Genomic DNA, 19562 nt, shown 5'->3' with positions numbered 1-19562 from the left:
CACAAAAATAATTTTTACTGTGTCCAGCCTTATCCTTCCTGACCTGGCCACATACATTTGCATAAAACAAGCATATTTGTCCACTCCCACTCTCCAAAAACACCGCGAGTTGGCCTAGTGGTTAGTGTGTCTGCCTCTCAATTGGGAGATTGTGAGTTCTACTCACGGTCGGGTCATACCAAAGACCATCATAAAAATGGCACCTTCTGGCAAGGCACGCTGCAATACAGATGCGAGTGGGGAGTCAAACTCTCACGGTTACCAGAGGACTATCCCCCCCATTGTAACCCTAGCTATGTAATAGGCGAGAGGCCGAAGGCTATGGAAACGGAGATCGCCGCATGGGAAGGGACTTTGACTCCCCAAAAATGTGAAAAATAATCCATTTAGAACAGATAAAAAATGTCCGCTTAATAGCAATGAAATATTTTAATCGATTGACAGCCCTAAGTATAATATATACAGTATATGTTATTTACCAGCTGGGAGGTCCGTATCGTGAAATACCGTGACCGTGGTCGTGAAAGTACTGAGCAAGGCCCTCTGGGCCGAGGTCAGTATTCAAGGCCGAGGTCACGGTATTTCACCATACAAATAATATGTACCATGGCAAATAATATATTAATTTTTTTCTTTACCAAATTCTAACAGAAAATGAGAGCGCCCGAAAGGGAAAACCGAGCCGAGCCGCCATTTTGAATCCTCATTCACGGCTGTAATGCAAATTGCTTCCTCCTCGGTATACAAGTGCACTTCCATGGCAGGAAAAAAAAAACTACATTTTGCCGCCTATGTAGTCCCCTATTATTTACAAAATTGAGTCATTCAGGATTCAGCCATGTTTTTGCTCGATGTTAGCAACAGTTGCAGGTTTTTTAGCTTTCTCCTGAAATGTTTTCTTTTATTTCTTCTTCCTCAGGGTAGTAAAACTCGCTTTCGCTGTGAACACTGTCGTTATCGCTATCCATGCTGTAAAATTAATGCTGTTCTCCTGAGAAATGTGAAAATAAATGTCGACAAAAATTGCTACAATGTTTGCTGTTGTTGTGAACGAACGAGTCGCCAGAGGTCCATAACTGGGGTCCGTATCATAGCATACAGACCCGCTCGCCAGCCAATCCGAGTGCAGGATTTGATGGAAACCGGACTGCAAAAAAAATAAAGTATAATATAAACCCTGCAGCTGGCACTACTGTCAGCAAATGAATGCCTTTCTAGATAATTAATCAACACCTTCTGGCCAATCAGAACTGAGAACTTAACAGCACTGTGGTACGATAATAAAGTATAACAATCTTAATCCTGATAATATTGTAGTACTGTAATTGATGGCAGGTGTCTGAGACTGGCTCAGGCCTCTCAGTACTAGTCAGAGCCCTCATTAGTTATACAGAGCATCTGAGGGATGGTGTGTGTGTGTGTGTGTTGCCACTGAAGTTATGTGATACTGTGAGAGCAGCACTACAGTGCTAACCACAGCACCAAGCTGAAGATCTGCATGAACCACAATTCAATAAGGTCTGCAAGTGACTGATGGACAAATAGTTGTATTGTGTCTGTGTGATAGTTTGTATTTGTGTGGGTGGGGTGGGTGTAGGTGGTACAGGTTTCATTTCATCTTTGAGGGAGACACACGGATGGCACCTGACTGGTCATGTGTTTAAAGTACGCTTAATATTAATGATATTATGGATTATTTTTATTGAGGATATATTACACTCCATGTGTCTGTAAACAAATATGCGACCTATTCACACTTTGATCACTTTTGCACTGTGAGTCCTAGATTTAGGTGTAGCATCGCATTAAATAGCATTTGTGTGTGTGTGTGTGTCTGTGTGAGACTCACGGTGGTCTCGGATTAGATCCCTCTCTTGTTATGACTCCCTCTTTCTCCATCAGCATCTGCCGAAATGTCCCGACCTTCTGCCTGATCTCCTCTTCTGAGTATCTGCATGTAAAACACATCCACTCAGTCAAACACACCAAAAAAAATTAAAAAGTGCATGTACATACCCAGATTTCCGAAAGAAACAGAAAAGAGTCACACTGACAGCACAAGCCCTGTCACTTCTTTCCTCATTCTCTTACTGTCTCCATTTCTCTCTCCCACATACACTGTATATACAGTACACCACAATCTCCATGCTTGCTATCATGTCCCCATTCTTCTACTACAGAATAATAAATTACACAGTGTGCATCACAACCAGTGACAGGACTCAAATAACATGACAAAGCACAAGGTCGTGATATACATGTAGTGTGTCAAGCGCTGTAATAGAGATGTCATACACACAAAAGAAAGAGGTCACAGGATCAGTGTGTGTCAGTCATAGATCCTGACAGAGCCGCAGTGTGTGTCAGGAGCCTTTCAGTTCTACATCAATCAGTAAGATCAGATTAGCAATTCGGAGTAACACAGCAGCCGTTCTTTACTTAAGAAGGTCTTCATTTCTTGTGATGCTGGAAAGGTTCAACTGTGCGTTCACAGCAATGTCAAAGATCTGCTCTGTAATAAACGAATTGATAAACTGGTTATGGACAGCACCATTATGGAACAAATGATCAAATCTTGTTACGCCATCACTCAGTTTCTTGATCGACATATTTACTGGCATCTCTTTAAAGGAACAGTCCACCGTACTTCCATAATGAAATATGCTCTTATCTGAATTGAGACGAGCTGCTCCGTACCTCTCCGAGCTTTGCGCGACCTCCCAGTCAGTCAGACGCAGTCAGACGCGCTGTCACTCCTGTTAGCAATGTAGCTAGGCTCAGTATGGCCAATGGTATTTTTTGGGGCTGTAGTTAGATGCGACCAAACTCTTCCGCGTTTTTCCTGTTTACATAGGTTTATATGACCAGTGACATGAAACAAGTTCAGTTACACAAATTGAAACGTAGCGATTTTCTATGCTATGGAAAGTCCGCACTATAATGACAGGCGTACTAACACCTTCTGCGCGCTTCGGCAGCGCATTGATACGGAGCTCAGATATCAATGTGCTGCCGAAGCACGCAGAAGGTGTTAGTACGCCTGTCATTATAGTGCGGACTTTCCATAGCATAGAAAATCGCTACGTTTCAATTTGTGTAACTGAACTTGTTTCATGTCACTGGTCATATAAACCTATGTAAACAGGAAAAACGCGGAAGAGTTTGGTCGCATCTAACTACAGCCCCAAAAAATACCATTGGCCATACTGAGCCTAGCTACATTGCTAACAGGAGTGACAGCGCGTCTGACTGCGTCTGACTGACTGGGAGGTCGCGCAAAGCTCGGAGAGGTATGGAGCAGCTCGCCTCAATTCAGATAAGAGCATATTTCATTATGGAAGTACGGTGGACTGTTCCTTTAAACCATCTTTCCACAGTCATGAACTCCACAGCGTATGGAACATTTCAATCTGGCTTTTGTTCCTGTCCCTGCCCTTGTCTTATCAGTAGTCTGTTACCTAATGTGGGCACCTGTACTTAGTTTAGTCTTTGATAGTTTTTCAGCTCATTCAGCCGCAGGCCAAGCCAGATGGGCTTATGCGATCACACGTCGTCCGTCCGTCCGTCGTCGTCATCCGTCCACAATTTACAAAAATCGCTACTCCTCTGACAGGATTGATCAGATTTTGATCAAACTCACAGACAATGTTCCTCAGGTGGGTGTGCATAAAAGTTGTCAAGATGGTGACGCCACCTGTCATATTTACAATTTTATGGGTGTCTGAAATTTTTGGGTGACTCGTCACATTAAACGCTACTCTTCGTAAACTGCTGGGATGTTTTCACTGAAACTCACCCAGAAGACTCTAAAGGCATATTCCAACAAGAGTTGTTCACCAGGTGGCGCCACCTACCATGGATGAGAATACAGAGGGGTCATGTGCAATTTCACAAAAATCGCTACTCCTACTACAGGAGTGATCAGATTTTGATTAAACTCATATGGAATATTCTCCACGTTGGTTTGTATAAAAGTTATGATGACGGTGGCGCTACCTGTCATATTTACGATTTTATGGGTGTTTGAAAATTTTGGGTGACTCGTCACACCAAACACTACTGTTCATAAACTGCTAGGATGTTTTCACTGAAACTCACCCAGAAGACTCTAAAGATATATTCCAACAAGAATTGTTCACCAGGTGGCACCACCTGCCTTGGATGTGGCGACACAGGGGTCATATTCAATTTCACAAAAATCGCTACTCCTCCCGCAGGATTGATCGGATTTCAAACTCAGAACCTTCTGATTCTTAACCCAACACCTTATCCACTAAGCCAGCGACAATTGTGATGGATGGATGGAGTGATGTATATTTTGAATTTATTAATGAGTCCAGTCTTATATCATCAAGTAATCTAAAATACAAAGTCTTCCCAAATCCTAACCCTAAACCTAAGCCTAGATATAGTAAGTCTCCCTAATACAAGTAACAAATTATGAACTGGATTCAAAATTCTAACCTAGGTTGAAAAATTGAAAACATAAACAAACACAAAACAACATACCAGTATAACACATATAACCATGCAACCAGACCTCACATTTCTTCACAAATAGCAAACATTATTATTACGCGAAGACACAGCGAAGTTATACTAAAGCACGGCAATAATACAGTACAGGCTGAACACGCTAGGAGGAGAGTGCTAACTGCATTAGTATACTGTACAGTGCTACTGCATGATCAGCCTGTGATGACCGGCCACCGTCACACTCATCGACACAAAGACAAGTCCATCCATCCAAAGATAAGAGATAGCTGTGCTCTCCTCTTGAACTCGTGATCACAGATGGTAGTGGAATCGTTGGCATTCAAACTGACATTCATTCACACTCAGAGTCAAGTAAACCGCACATGAAGGGTGATATGAAGGGTATCTGTATTGCTTCCAATATGCTGGAACGCATTCTTTGTAGCGTATGTGTTAAACCTGGGTGTGAATACCCACTGTGCCTTCAAAGTCTCTATTTTTATATTTGCTAATCTTCCACAAAGGCCAAACTCATTAAGCTTGCTTTCAAAGTAAGGAAAACAAATGTCTTACAAAATACGGATTAACATTGACCCATTAGGACAACTGGAGCCATGACTAAAGACTGTCCAAGTTATTCTTGGTTGCTGGTGTAGCTGCTGTAAAAAAAAATACAGGGCTGTTTTTTTTTTTTTTAAAGGGGAACAGAGGGCAATATATAGAGTAAATATAACAAAACACACATTAACGAACCTTATTCAAGACTTACAAAAGTTTTTTGTTCTAAGGTTGGAAAGTTATAGTGTTTTGAAAGTAGCTCGAGCAAATTATTTCCACAGTTTGAACAGCCCGCCATGATATTAATTTTATCCAATCAGAATGCACGTTCATTTTCTCTGCGTAACACTCATGACGTATGTATGTGCCCAGTTGTGTTGGCTCATTGAGGTTGGGAATAGCACGTGTGAAATACCTGTTTCTGCCTCTTGCGACGATTTCGCAAGTCCACGGGTGACGCCTATCTCATTGCAGCAAATAAATTCTGCTGGACTCGTGAGCAACTCCACGTTACATTTTCCGCACGAGCACCACACCGTGTCACCTGCACGCAGACGCTCTGCCCCACGCTCGCCATGCCCATGGTCAGCATCAGTCTCATCCTCGCCGTCATCCAAGCTTTCTTCTCTTATTTCATCACCGGAGTCGAGAGTACCTCTCCTAGGTTCAAACTGGTACCCTTCTAAGCCATAGCCTGCTTGCAGTGTGTCTTGTGGGATCTCTTCGTATGATTCGACAGAGCTGTCGCTTTCACTTGATGCGCCCGACGCCATGATTACACGCTTATCTCCTCTATTTCGGAGAGTTCCGCTAGTGCAGTGGGTAGCGCTGACGTCACGGTCTTTTAAAAATGGCGACTCTTGTGCGGTTTAGCGTATAAAGTATTATATTTACAATTACCAAGATATTTCGTTGTTTTCTAGTATATAAATTTGATAGAATACTTAAGAATACGTTACTTTGTCACATCAGCAACTGTATATATTATATTTGGTACCCCTTTAAATAAAAGAATAGTTTTCTTGCCACTTTTAAAAATAAGCAAAATGTACTTGGTTTATTAAAGAGCCCTGAATGTAAAGACCCTGAGCTTAGTATTTTAATACATTAAACTGGATTTTCCTAACCCAAGACCAGCCTTATTTATCATTCAAAAAGGCTGATCCAAACAACACCATGTTGAAAAATGTCCATTGTTTACTTCCCAGGACCAGCAGGAAAAATGTGATGGGCGTTGAGTGAATGAACAGCACTTTCCCTTCCCTCTGTATCATGGCTGAAGTGCCCTTGAGCAAGGCACCTAACCCCCAACTGCTCCCCGGGCGCTGTAGCATACAGTACCTTGCAAAAGTATTCATCCCCCTTGGTGTTTGTCCTGTTTTGTTGCATTACAAGCTGGAATTAAAATGGATTTTTGGGAGGGTTAGCACCATTTGATTTACACAACATGCCTACCACTTTAAAGGTGCACATCGTTTTTTTTTTTTTGTTGTTGTTGTTGTTTTTTTTTACTGTGACACAAACAATAATTAAGATGAAAAAACAGAAATCTGGAGTGTGCATAAGTATTCACCCCCTTTCGTATGAAACCCCTAAATAAGAGCTGGTCCAACCAATTCACTTCATAAGTCCCATAATTAGTTGATGTGTGCAATCAAAGTGTCACATGATCTGTCACATGATGTCTGTATAAATCAACCTGTTCTGGAAGGACCTTGACTCTGCTACACTACTAAGCAAGCAACATGAAAACCAAGGAGCCTCCAAACAGGTCAGAGACAAAGTTGTGGAGAAGTATAGATCAGGATTGGGTTATAAAAAAATATCCCAAACTTTGAATATCCCACAGAGTACCATTAAATCCATTATAGCAAAATGGAAAGAGTATGGCACCACTGCAAACCTGACAAGAGAAGGCCGCCCACCAAAACTCTCAGACCAGGAAAGGAGGGCATTAATCAGAGGTGCAACAAAGACACCAAAGATAACACTGAAGGAGCTGCAAAGATCCACAGTATCTGTGGAGATGGGAGTATTTGTGGAGATGGGAGTATCTGTCCATAGGACCACTTTAAGCCATACACTCCACAGAGTGGGGCTTTATGGAAGAATGGCCAGAAAAAAGTCATTGCTTAAAAAATCAGGCTTGGAGTTTGCCCAACAGTATGTGGCAGACTCCCCAAACACATGGAAGAAGATTCTCTGGTCAAATGAGACAAAAATTGAACTTTCTGGCCATCATGGGAAATGCAATGTGTGGCGCAAACCCAACACCCTGAGAACACCATCCCTGCAATGAAGCATGGTGATGGCAATATCACGCTGTGGGGATGTTTTTCATCTGCAGGGACAGGACTGAAGGAAAGATGGATGGCACTAAATACAGGGCAATTCTGGAGGAAAACCTGTTTGAGTCGGCCAGAGGTTTGAGACTGAGATGAAGGTCCACGTTCCAGCAGGACAATGACCCTAAACATACTGCTAAAGCTACATTGGAGTAGTTTAAAGGGAAACATTTAAATGTCTTGGAATAGCCTATTAGGGGCGGCACGGTGGTATAGTGGTTAGCACTGTCACCTCACAGCAAGAAGGTCCTGGGTTCGAGCCCAGCGGCCGGCGAGGGCCTTTCTGTGTGGAGTTTGCATGTTCTTCTGTGTCTGTGTGGGTTTCCTTGCCCATAGTCAACTGGAATAGGCTCCAGCTTGCCTGTGACCCTGTAGAAGAGGATAAGTGGCTACAGATAATGGATGGATGGAGTGGCCTAGTCAAAGCCCAGACCTCAATCCAATTGAGAACCTGTGGCATAACTTGAAGATTGCTGTACGCCAATGCAGCCCATCTACCTTGAAGGAGTTGGAGCAGTTTTGCCTTGAGGAATGGGCAAAAATCCCAGTGGCTAGATGTGCTAAGCCAATAGAGACATACCCTAAGAGACTTGCAGCTGTAATTGTAGCAAAAGGTGGCTCTATAAAGTATTGACTTTTTTTGGGGGGGGGATATTTATGCACACTCCAGATTTCTGGTTTTTCATCTTAATTATTGTTTGTGTTACAATAAAAAAAAAATGTGCACCTTTAAAGTGGTAGGCATGTTGTGTAAATCAAATGGTGCTAACCCTCCAAAAATCCATTTAATTCCAGCTTATAATGCAACAAAACAGGACAAACACCAAGGGGGATGAATACTTTTGCAAGGCACTGTACCTGCCCACTGCTCTGTGTATGTGTGTGTGCTCATCGCTCACTTGTGTGTGCATGCATGTGTTCACTGCTTCAGATGGGTTAAACAGGGTTCTCCGGAAAATCTGAAGTAGCTGGCTAAAAAAAAAAAAGTAGTAGGGGGTTCTAGAATTTGCAGCGGCGAAGCTGCTGTGACATGCTGAAAGCGCACTAGTGTTGGGGGGGGGGGGGGGGGGGGCTGAGGGCATGTCCAACCAGAAAATTTTGAAATTTACATGCCTTCTGGTGGCTTGTGGTGCATTCTCAGTGAATAAATTAATATTTCTCTGTAAAATACTTGCAAAATATGTATGAAATATGTATTTCCCTCCAGATGTGTGCGCTTGGCTTTCTCAGTTACCCTCTGTAGTACGCTGCCTGGCTCTGTAACATAACTGCAAACACTACAGCATGGTCACATTGTCCAGCTCAGCCAATCAGAGTGTGAGAATCAATCAACAAATATGGCATCACTTCCGGTTATGCTAGATAATTTCATGGTGGAATAATTGGATTTGCAGCAAATTATAGGCAGTGGAGATGATATAAATCACCTGAACATTGAAAGGCAAGTTTTGATTTTTTCTTGGATCAAGTAGCCGGCGCAGACCATCTGTGTAGGCGGAGAAAACCGCCGGTCACTGGCACTTGTGGACATCTCTGGTTAAATGCAGAAGAGGAATTTCACTGTGTTTGAGTGTACATGTGACAAAAATAAAGGCTTCTTCTTGTTGTTCTTCTTCTTCAGCTTTAAAATCTTCATCTTTCAGCTGCTCCTGTTAGGGGTCGCCATAGTGGCTCGTCATGATCTGTATATTTGATCTGGCATAGGTTTTTACACCAGATGCCTTTCCTGATGCAACCGTCCCCAATCTATCCGGCACTACTGTAAATATGCACTGGCTTGTGCAACCCCAGTGGCTGGGTATTTTACCTAATCTGCATGTCTTTGAACTGTAGGAGGAAACTGGCGCACCCAGAGGAAACCCATGCAGACAGCATGCAAACTCCACACAGAAAGGCCCCCATCGGTCGTGAGGCAACAGTGCTACCCACTGCACCACCGCGCCACTGTTTACTTCAGCTTTAAAATGATAAATCAAAAAGGCCTACAGAAGGTCTACTGACTCCATCATAAATAATCATCCTGCCAGTACAAAGAGTAAGCAGGTTAATCTGGGCCTTCCTCCAGTAAAATATGGCTGTCCTTCCAAAATGAATCCCTTGTGAGCAGGACATCTGTGTCGTTTAATCTCTAACTGGGAAGGCGACCGTAAGGACAAAGTCAAAGTCATCCATGTAAACATGCAGCTCACGTGCCTCATGTGCTCATGTGTCTGGAATCAGCTGTCAGCCATGACAAAAGGAGAGAGCACAGCAGGTCAAGCCATTGTCTGATCCGAGATCAGCTCACAAACTCGCCGCATAGAAAACATATCCTGAGATCTGATGTCTCGGGAACAGAGTGAGAATTTCTAATGCACTCACTATAATCTATTGCTTTCAGATGGTTTCGTTTTTAAAATAGGAATAAGCCATGTTTTCCAACTTTATCTCCTACAAGGCACCAATACTGTATGTAGAACGCTTATATACAGAACAAAATCGATTATTCACAGACAACATGGTTTGGCCATTTTTCTGTTATGGAAGACACATACATATAAGTCCAGCATTTTAATCATCCTACCCTAAGTCCACTGTGGATCTGTGTGCAACCACGTTTCTTCATTTATTCATTTTACTAATGCTGTTACGCAACCTGACTTACAGTTGAAACAGGGTCAACAGTGGAAGCTTTGCAGTGACCATTAGCCCAGAGACAGCACTAGCTAGCCAGAGGAGAACCGTCAGGGCCTTCTAGGCCTTCAGAGAAGGCCCAAACATATCAGCATTTCAAATATTATATTTAATTTCTTTCATTCTTTCATAATTTCATTCAAATCATTTTCCTCAAATTCCAATTTGGCCTCATTTTCTATCAAATTTGCTTCAGAAATGAAAGTGTTACTGTCCTGAAAACATTAAAATCCAGTTATCCAATGAGATTTGTTTGTTTGTTATGTCTAGGTTGAGAAGAGTTTACAGCTGGCTCACTCATTGGTTAGGACTTCATTGCCGGGACAGAAGGCCATGGCAGTGTATGTTTTATGTAGGAAGTGACAGATGAATTAACCTATCAGATTTTGATTTATAGTGAGAGGGACCAAAAATTTATCACCCTAGACCTGCTCGAAGGCCAACACGAGCTTAGCTGCGAGTCGTTCATCAGTAGTGTTAGCAAATGCTAATAAAGTGGTCAAGCCAGTGCTACCGAAAGCAAATAGCACAGGCTAACGACCAAGAGACTAAGATTTCTGTCTCCAGACTCTTCTTCCACGCTGCACGCTCGCTACAGTATTTTTCACTCATACTTAAGTATTCGTTTCCCTGTGTAATTTAATTAGTTACTTTTAAAATCAATATCAACAACTGCACATGATGGAGCGACCTGGCAGCCTGCCACTAATCCCTTACAAAATCCTTTGCCCTGTTGCTTTTTTGGTGTCTGGCTAAGTTTTGGCTGAGTTCAAGTCCCAGCTCTAATAGTAACAGTTGCTAGCAATTTACAATATAGACTATACTTCCCTTCTCAATTGTCACAATATATTATGGGTATTCTTTAACCACAAAGAATAGCTCGTTAATTCATACTTTGTGTAGAAGAAAGAAATTAAGACCACAAATTTAAAAATTCTCAACCATCAAGAATTAGTCCTAAACAATAAAAAACAGTTATTGTTCTAAAAATACAATGCTTACTATCTCTTTCCATCAAATATACTGCACACCGGGCGGCACGGTGGTGTAGTGGTTAGCACTGTCGCCTCACAGCAAGAAGGTCCTGGGTTCGAGCCCTGGGGCCGGCGAGGGCCTTTCTGTGTGGAGTTTGCATGTTGTCCGCGTGGGTTTCCTCTGGGTGCTCCGGTTTCCCCCACAGTCCAAAGACATGCAGGTTAGGTTAACTGGTGACTCTAAATTGACTGTAGGTGTGAGTGTGAATGGTTGTCTGTGTCTATGTGTCAGCCCTGTGATGACCTGGCGACTTGTCCAGGGTGTACCCCGCCTTTCGCCCGTAGTCAGCTGGGATAGGCTCCAGCTTGCCTGCGACCCTGTAGAACAGGATAAAGCGGCTAGAGATAATGAGATGAATGATGAGATATACATAAACAACTGGGTTTTGTATGACATAATGATCTTTCTATTGATCTTCATATTTAACAAATAAATAAAACTTGAACAAGGAACTCATTTTTTCTTCTTTTTACCTTCGAGAGAAAACTGATTGAAGTGACATATACAGTACTGTGCAAAAGTCTTCGGCACCCTATTTTTCTTTTCATACAAACTTTGTTATAGATTTCTGGTTTATGACTTCTACATTATCAAGTCGGGTGGCACGGTGGTGTAGTGGTTAGCGCTGTCGCCTCACAGCAAGAAGGTCCAGGTTTGAGCCCCGTGGCCGGCGAGGGCCTTTCTGTGCGGAGTTTGCATGTTGTCCGCGTGGGTTTCCTCTGGGTGCTCCGGTTTCCCCCCACAGCCCAAAGACATGCAGGTTAGATGCCACCGTGCCGCTGATGTTTGCATCTGAACAGCATATTACATAAGGGAGCATTTTTCAGATTATAAAAGAAAGTAATGAATAAATGAAGGCTACTGGGTTTTGGTGCCAAATTAAGAAGCAAGTGTGACAGTCAAAGTGTCCAATCATTTTTTATCACACTCCTTCAAGCTGATAGTGTCATGGCATTCAAAAGACTGCGTTCCTTTATAAAGCCAAGAGACAATCAGACAGGTTGCAACTAAGATTTTGAAGCTTGGGCCAGAAAAGTGTACAATTCCAACCAGGGCATCAGTGACGCAGTAGCTCACATGTCCATACCATGAGAAATCAGACTTGTTTATAATTAGATAAATTGCTCTTCATGATCCATCATGATCCAACAATTAGATCCATCCATTATCTGTAGCCGCTTATCCTGTGCAGGGTCGCAGGCAAGCTGGAGCCTATCCCAGCTGACTACGGGCGAAAGGCGGGGTACACCCTGGACAAGTCGCCAGGTCATCACAGGGCTGACACATAGAAACAAACAACCATTCACGCTCACATTCACACCTACGGTCAATTTAGAGTCACCAATTAACTTAACCTACATGTCTTTGGACTGTGGGGGAAACCGGAGCACCCAGAGGAAACCCACGCAGACACGGGGAGAACATGCAAACTCCACACAGAAAGGCCCTCGTTGGCCACTGGGTTCGAACCCAGAACCTTCTTGCTGTGAGGCGACAGTGCTAACCACTACACCACCATGCCATCCCAGGACAATTTGACCTTCTTCCAAACAAAACAATCAGAATCAAAATCCAGTGAAACTCAGGGAGGAGTAGCGATTTTCCTGAAAGTTTGTTCATCGGCCTAATTAGCAACTTGTTAATGAGAAATCACAAAACCAGGGAGTAACCTTTGTGCAGACTGATTAGATCTTCCAAACAAAACAGTCAGAACCAAAATCCATTGAAAACTCAGGGAGGAGGAGTGATTTTTGTGAAAGTTTGTGGATGGACGGACGGACGACACACGCTGTGTGATGGCAGTAGCTCATCGCCTGTGGCTGGTGAGCTAATAAAAAATAATTCAACAGTAAAACTTTGGACGTGGCAACACTGCTTGTTTGGTCACAGCATGTGCATTTTGGTGCTTCAAGGATACACTTGATATTTTCCCAAGATACTGTATAGTGCACTACATAGTGAACAGAAAGCGGTTTCAAAATGGTCAGAAACAAAGTACATTTACTTGAGTACTGTACTTAAGTACACTTTTTGAGTATCTGTACTTTACTTGAGTATTAATTTTCTTGGAAACTTATGACTTTAAAATTCACTACATTTGAAAGGCAAATATCGTACTTTTCACTCCACTACATTTCTATCAAGGTCCTCGCTACTCGTTACTATGAAGCAGATTTGAAAGTGGATGTTTTTTTCCTTTCTTTTCTAAAACGTGATGTTTTTTCGCAGGTGACACTGAGACAGCCGATCAGTAATCACTAGGGTCACGTCACGTCCATAGACTGTATAAAATCAAGTTCAATGATTTCTCAGCAGCGTTATTTGAACACGATCAGTTGATGGCAGAATGGAAGGAGGCGGTTCTTCTGGGGAACATACACATGGCTAGAATCCATGTTTCAGTTTTCTGAAAGGATTAAAGATTCGTTTCATTTTAAACATTTGCCAAAAACAAACCACATCACAGCCTACAAAAACTCGCCATCCAACCTGCGGAAGCATATTGAGGGATGTAAACATTTAATTCCAAGAGAAAGCTTACAACGAAGTTGTCTGTGCTTTTAGAGCTAGCGATAATAGCTGTAAAGTCTGGTTAGTCAAAGGACTTTCTATGGATTTGCCTGCCAAGTTGCCGTAGCCTTGTCCACGGCTAACGTTACCACATAGCTAGTTAACTTGGACACTGCACGTAAAAACGGAGTTACGCTAACATGAATAACATTAACTTATCTGAAGTCCTTTCAGAAATATCTCATCTCATTATCTCTAGCCGCTTTATCCTTCTACAGGGTCGCAGGCAAGCTGGAGCCTATCCCAGCTGACTACGGGTGAAAGGCGGGGTACACCCTGGACAAGTCGCCAGGTCATCACAGGGCTGACACATAGACAACCATTCACACCTACGGTCAATTTAGAGTCACCAGTTAACCTAACCTGCATGTCTTTGGACTGTGGGGGAAACCGGAGCACCCGGAGGAAACCCACGCGGACACGGGGAGAACATGCAAACTCCGCACAGAAAGGCCCTTGCCGGCCCCGGGGCTCGAACCCAGGACCTTCTTGCTGTGAGGCGACAGCACTAACCACTACACCACCGTGCTGCCCTCCTTTCAGAAATATGTTTTAGCATAATCTTGCAAAATAAACAGAATGTAGAAATCTTTCTTTTCTAGTAGCATTAGCTATCCAATATGATTTCGAGTTTGAAAAGCATTTGCTAGCATGTCAGGTGGCACTTCACTGACTAATTAGCATAACGTTAAACCACCATGATGGCACAGCATGTGTTCATTTTGTGAATTCACATTTCTGTCTTTGGTAACGGCGTTAGGTTTTGTAAGCATTGTGGCAATAATACAACGATGTGTTGACAGAAAATGTACTTTTAATACTTAAGTCTTTTCAAAAGCAAATAGTTCAGTACTTTAACTTAAGTAAAAATTTGACTGGACAACTTTCACGTGTATCGGAGTAACATTTGACCAGTGGGATCTGTACTTTGACTTAAGTAATGAAGTTGGGTACTTTGTCCACCTCTGAATATGGTGCAATCGGTTAAAAAAAAAAAAAGTTATGTAACAACAGGTCTAAGATCAGACATGAAGAGACACTGTCTGCATCTGTCTGGCTCACTATTAAATGAAATTTTTTTTAACGCAATGGAAATTAAAGAAGTAGTCTATAATGTTCATATAATTAATAATGTTGTAAGGCCTGGTTTCCTCCATCAAGAATCAAATGAACTATACAGTTTCTTTCTTTGTAGTCGACATGAATAGTGAGAGCGGGGATGTAGGGAGAGTAAGAGAAAGGGAAAGCTATGGGGATGTGTGATATGAAACATTATTCGATTATGTTCGGTGTCTGGGGAAAGAATAGGAGAGCACTTTCCTGCACCAGCAAAAAGAGATCAGTTCATTAAGAGCATGTAATGCCCCTCACACCTCCAGCTACTGCAGCCTGAAAATGATGCTGACAGAGACTGTGTGTGTGTGTGTGTGTGTGTGTGTGTGTGTGTGTGTGTGTTCTCTCAGTCAAGAAAACCTATACTGATGCACACGCCTATTCACAGCCTGATATTATTAGATCGGATATTGATCTTCGCTTCTGGATAATGCATTTTTAATGCACAGTAGTCTGGTATGGTATGTGTTGACATTAAGAGAGAGGACTGCATATTCAATAGCGCTGGTTCATAACTAACTGTTGTGAATTGCCAAAATTAATGACTGCATTGAATTATATACAGCGTGTGCTTTCACTGCTCATATCAGTTTCTCTCAACTGCTGTACTGCTCGTATCCAGGTACTTTATGACAACGGAAAAGAGACACGATAAATTCGTCTACTGTTATTTCACTGACAAAACTCGAGACAGCAAAATTTACCCTGCTCTCATGAGAATTTCAGTCTGGTTGCATTTTTGCTCTCGGATTCTCAGCACAACAGCAATGCCCAAAGTCAACCAGAGCGTTTTATGTGACAATTAAAAAAAAAAAAAAGACTAAGCAATTCTATTTTAGTATGTGTGCTCTTGGTTTCCTATTAATGCACTAAAATATGGTTCTCAGAACCCTCTTGTTAAACAGCGTCCTCCTTCCTTCAGGTCCTGATTATAGTTCACCATCTTGGGATTTGCTATTTGTGTTAAAAGTGTGCTTCGATGTACAGAAACCATGAGCAAGTTTCCCAAGCTGCAACTGTGATCAGTCAGAACGAGACCGTCAATGATGGTGTAGCTCACTCCGGCCCCGTCTAGTCCAGAAGGAATGCTCTAAAGTGCACAATAAATGTTGCAAGCTATATACACTATATACAAGCTATATATAGAAGATATATACACCCTAGGAATACCGACCTATTTGCCAGAAAGAATCCAAAACAGCGAGGAATTGACCAAGAAGAAGTGATTTTTGTTGAAATATTTTTAATTTATTAGCTTTTTGCCATGGCGGCACGGTGGTGTAGTGGTTAGCACTGTCGCCTCACAGCAAGAAGGTCCGGGTTCGAGCCCTGGGGCCGGTGAGGGCCTTTCTGTGCGGAGTTTGCATGTTGTCCGCGTGGGTTTCCTCCGGGTGCTCCGGTTTCCCCCACAGTTCAAAGACATGCAGGTTAGGTTAACTGGTGACTCTAAATTGACCGTGAGTGTGAATGGTTGTCTGTGTCTATGTGTCAGCCCTGTGATGACCTGGAGACTTGTCCAGGGTGTACCCCGCCTTTCGCCTGTAGTCAGCTGGGATAGGCTCCAGCTTGCCTGCGACCCTGTAGAACAGGATAAAGCAGCTAGAGATAATGAGATGAGATGAGCTTTTTGCCATAGCAAGATCTATATACGGTATGTACATACATTATGGGGGCGGCACGGTGGTGTAGTGGTTAGCGCTGTCGCCTCACAGCAAGAAGATCCTGGGTTCGAGCCCCGGCGAGGGCCTTTCTGTGTGGAGTTTGCATGTTCTCCCCGTGTCCGCGTGGGTTTCCTCCGGGTGCTCCGGTTTCCCCCACAGTCCAAAGACATGCAGGTTAGGTTAACTGGTGACTCTAAATTGACCGTAGGTGTGAATGTGAGTGTGAATGGTTGTCTGTGTCTATGTGTCAGCCCTGTGATGACCTGGAGACTTGTCCAGGGTGTACCCCGCCTTTCGCCCGTAGTCAGCTGGGATAGGCTCCAGCTTGCCTGCGACCCTGTAGAAGGATAGAGCGGCTAGAGATAATGAGATGAGATGAGACATACATTATGGCTTGGAAACCACTACAGCTTGCGCTAATTACAGTGGCCCCATTGTACAATCAGCATGTCTTTGGACTGTGGGGGAAACCGGAGCACCCGGAGGAAACCCACACAGACACAGGGAGAACATGCAAACTCCACACAGAAAGGCCCTCGTTGGCCAGAAGGTTCAAACCCGGAACCTTCTTGCTGTGAGGCGACAGTGATAACCACTACACCACCGTGCTGCCCTCATTTATACTCTCATTAAGGCTTAATTAGTCCATAACTTCATTAATAATTGTAATTAAGCAAATCTGGGTAGAAGTTATATGCGCCCTAGGTACCCCTACTGTACCTTCATGCCAGAAAGAATCAAAATCAGTGAAGAACTGAGAGAGAAGAAGCGATTTTCATGAAATGTGGACGACGATGGATGGATGACGGACTACACATGATGGCGTAAACTCATCGCCTGTCGGTCGGGTGAGCTAATAACTATATATTGATATATGAAAGCAGTTTTTCCTTTAATTTCTCACCTGTCTGGAGTCTAGAGCTCACCTACACATGAACAGTTCAGGGGCCAAAGCAGACAATTCCAATTTTCTTGTTTCCTGTACAGAAATTTTTATGTCTGATTTTTCTGATAGAACTGATCGATTCATATAGTGGCAATTTAAATTGATATGCAATAAGTAAATAATTGTCATGATCTGAAAAATCAAACTTTATTAAAACAAAACTAAAAAATAGGTTTTTGAACACCTTTGGCAGAAAAAAACCCAGACAATTCCACAATTTTGTTTTTTGTGCAAAAACAGACTAATCTGATTGGAGAATACAATTTCAAAAATGCATTGTTGGGAAGAAATGTGAATGATTTTACCCGCATTACTACGACGTGCTTTCATCGCTTGTGAGCGACCTGAACCTGACCTTACGTTTCTTTTTACACCCAAACTGTGATACAGTCACCTGGTCATCGATATCATCGAAGTTTTATTTGGTGACGAAAATGGTAATTTAGCAAGCAAACCAAGAAAGGTCAGCAAATCATGGACGCAACCATCACTAGCTTCGGAGTGCTGATTTGCTGAAAAATACATCATGATAGATGTTGGTTTCTGAAACAAAACCACAATTATAGCGAAATTTTACACACTGCAAAATAGTGAAACACTGTGAAAATAGTTGAAACGATCTAGCATTTCCTATTAGAAGAATACAAGACACCAATTCTCATCTCTCTAGCTGCTTTATCCTGTTCTACAGGGTCGCAGGCAAGCTGGAGCCTATCCCAGCTGACTACGGGCGAAAGGCGGGGTACACCCTGGACAAGTCGCCAGGTCATCACAGGGCTGACACAGACACAGACAACCATTCACACTCACATTCACACCTACGGTCAATTTAGAGTCACCAGTTAACCTAACCTGCATGTCTTTGGACTGTGGGGGAAACCGGAGCACCCGGAGGAAACCCACACGGACACGGGGAGAACATGCAAACTCCGCACAGAAAGGCCCTCGCCGGCCCCGGGGCTCGAACCCGGACCTTCTTGCTGTGAAGCGACAGCGCTAACCATTACACCACCGTGCCGCCCAATACCATTTCTGAGATTATTAAACTTAGTTCTAGATTGCAACCAACTTATTCTAAGATGTCAAGTAAAAATATCTGTCCATGCAGCAAGATAATTTCACTAATATTAAGTAATTTGCTCCTCAAATTCAGTTTTCGATTTCTTACAGTGCAATGTAGATGTTTGGTTTTGTGAACAAAACAAATCTGCTGAACAGAAAGATGGTACCACCATCGTTCCACTGATGGTAATGGCTCAATTTTTATATCCAGTGACATTTACTCTGAGTATATTATACAATATTACTAATTCTGCCAGCCCTTGACCTACATTTCATGCAAGAGCTCTATAATTTAACACTGGACTCAGCTCATAATGAATTATCAATTAAAAATATTCCCAAAGAGCTGTCAAATCAGGTGTTCTGAATTTGCTGATATTAACCAGAAGCTCACCCCCTTCCCCCAATCTCACATGCTCTTGACTTGGACTTGTGGGACACCCCTGTTTTCAGACGCTAAACAGAGAATGTTCTGAGTTCATTAATGTGAAATTGAAGCTGCCAATATGTATTCAACTTAGCTACCATTAGACGTGAACTGTACAGTATATATTTAACATCAACTATATTGATTAGAGATGATCCTGAAAATTTTCATCCAAATGGTCAAAATTGGCGTAGTTTTTGACCAGAAAGATAGATTTGCAAGAAAGTGTCAAATCGAACACTTCAAAAATAACATTAATGGTAATGAAATTTCAAAAAAGATTAAATACGCTGTTGAAGATGTTACTGAAGAATTATGAACAATAACAATAACGAACTACAATGATAGGAAAACATTTAACAGCAAAAAAAATCATACAGATCTTCAACAGTAAAAACAGAATTAAATATGTCACTACTTTATTTGTAATACTGTACTTTAATATTGGCCTGGATAAAGTACTGCATGGCTCTTTGACTGAAAATGGAAGAAACATCTTGTACATTTTCCCAACATTATTGTTCACCACCAAATAGTTAACAATAAGTTCTGAATGGCCATTTGATTTAAAAAAAAAGAAAAAAAGGGTGGACTCTTATCTCTGCCTCATATATAATTTGTGTTCTCGTGTATAATTATGACAATTTTTTCTGTCTTAAGATACAACTTAAAAACTTTAAAGGTACACTATGTAC

The 19562-nt window shown here is 42.3% G+C and overlaps 1 protein-coding gene across 1 annotated transcript in view; it reads right to left on the bottom strand.

Moving 5' to 3' along the window:
• Positions 1 to 19562, bottom strand: part of srrm3 (serine/arginine repetitive matrix 3) — a 115935-nt gene that overhangs the window by 75790 nt on the left and 20583 nt on the right. The window contains exon 2 of the mRNA XM_060912236.1: positions 1850 to 1951. Within this exon, the coding sequence (XP_060768219.1) occupies positions 1850 to 1951 (102 nt within the window). The remainder of the gene's footprint in view (positions 1 to 1849; positions 1952 to 19562) is intronic.

This window comes from Neoarius graeffei, chromosome 28 (assembly GCF_027579695.1).
Source record: "Neoarius graeffei isolate fNeoGra1 chromosome 28, fNeoGra1.pri, whole genome shotgun sequence".
In the NCBI taxonomy this organism is placed as follows: Eukaryota; Metazoa; Chordata; class Actinopteri; order Siluriformes; family Ariidae; genus Neoarius; species Neoarius graeffei.
Note: the sequence above shows the minus strand (reverse complement) of the source record. Positions and strands in the feature narration are given on the sequence as shown.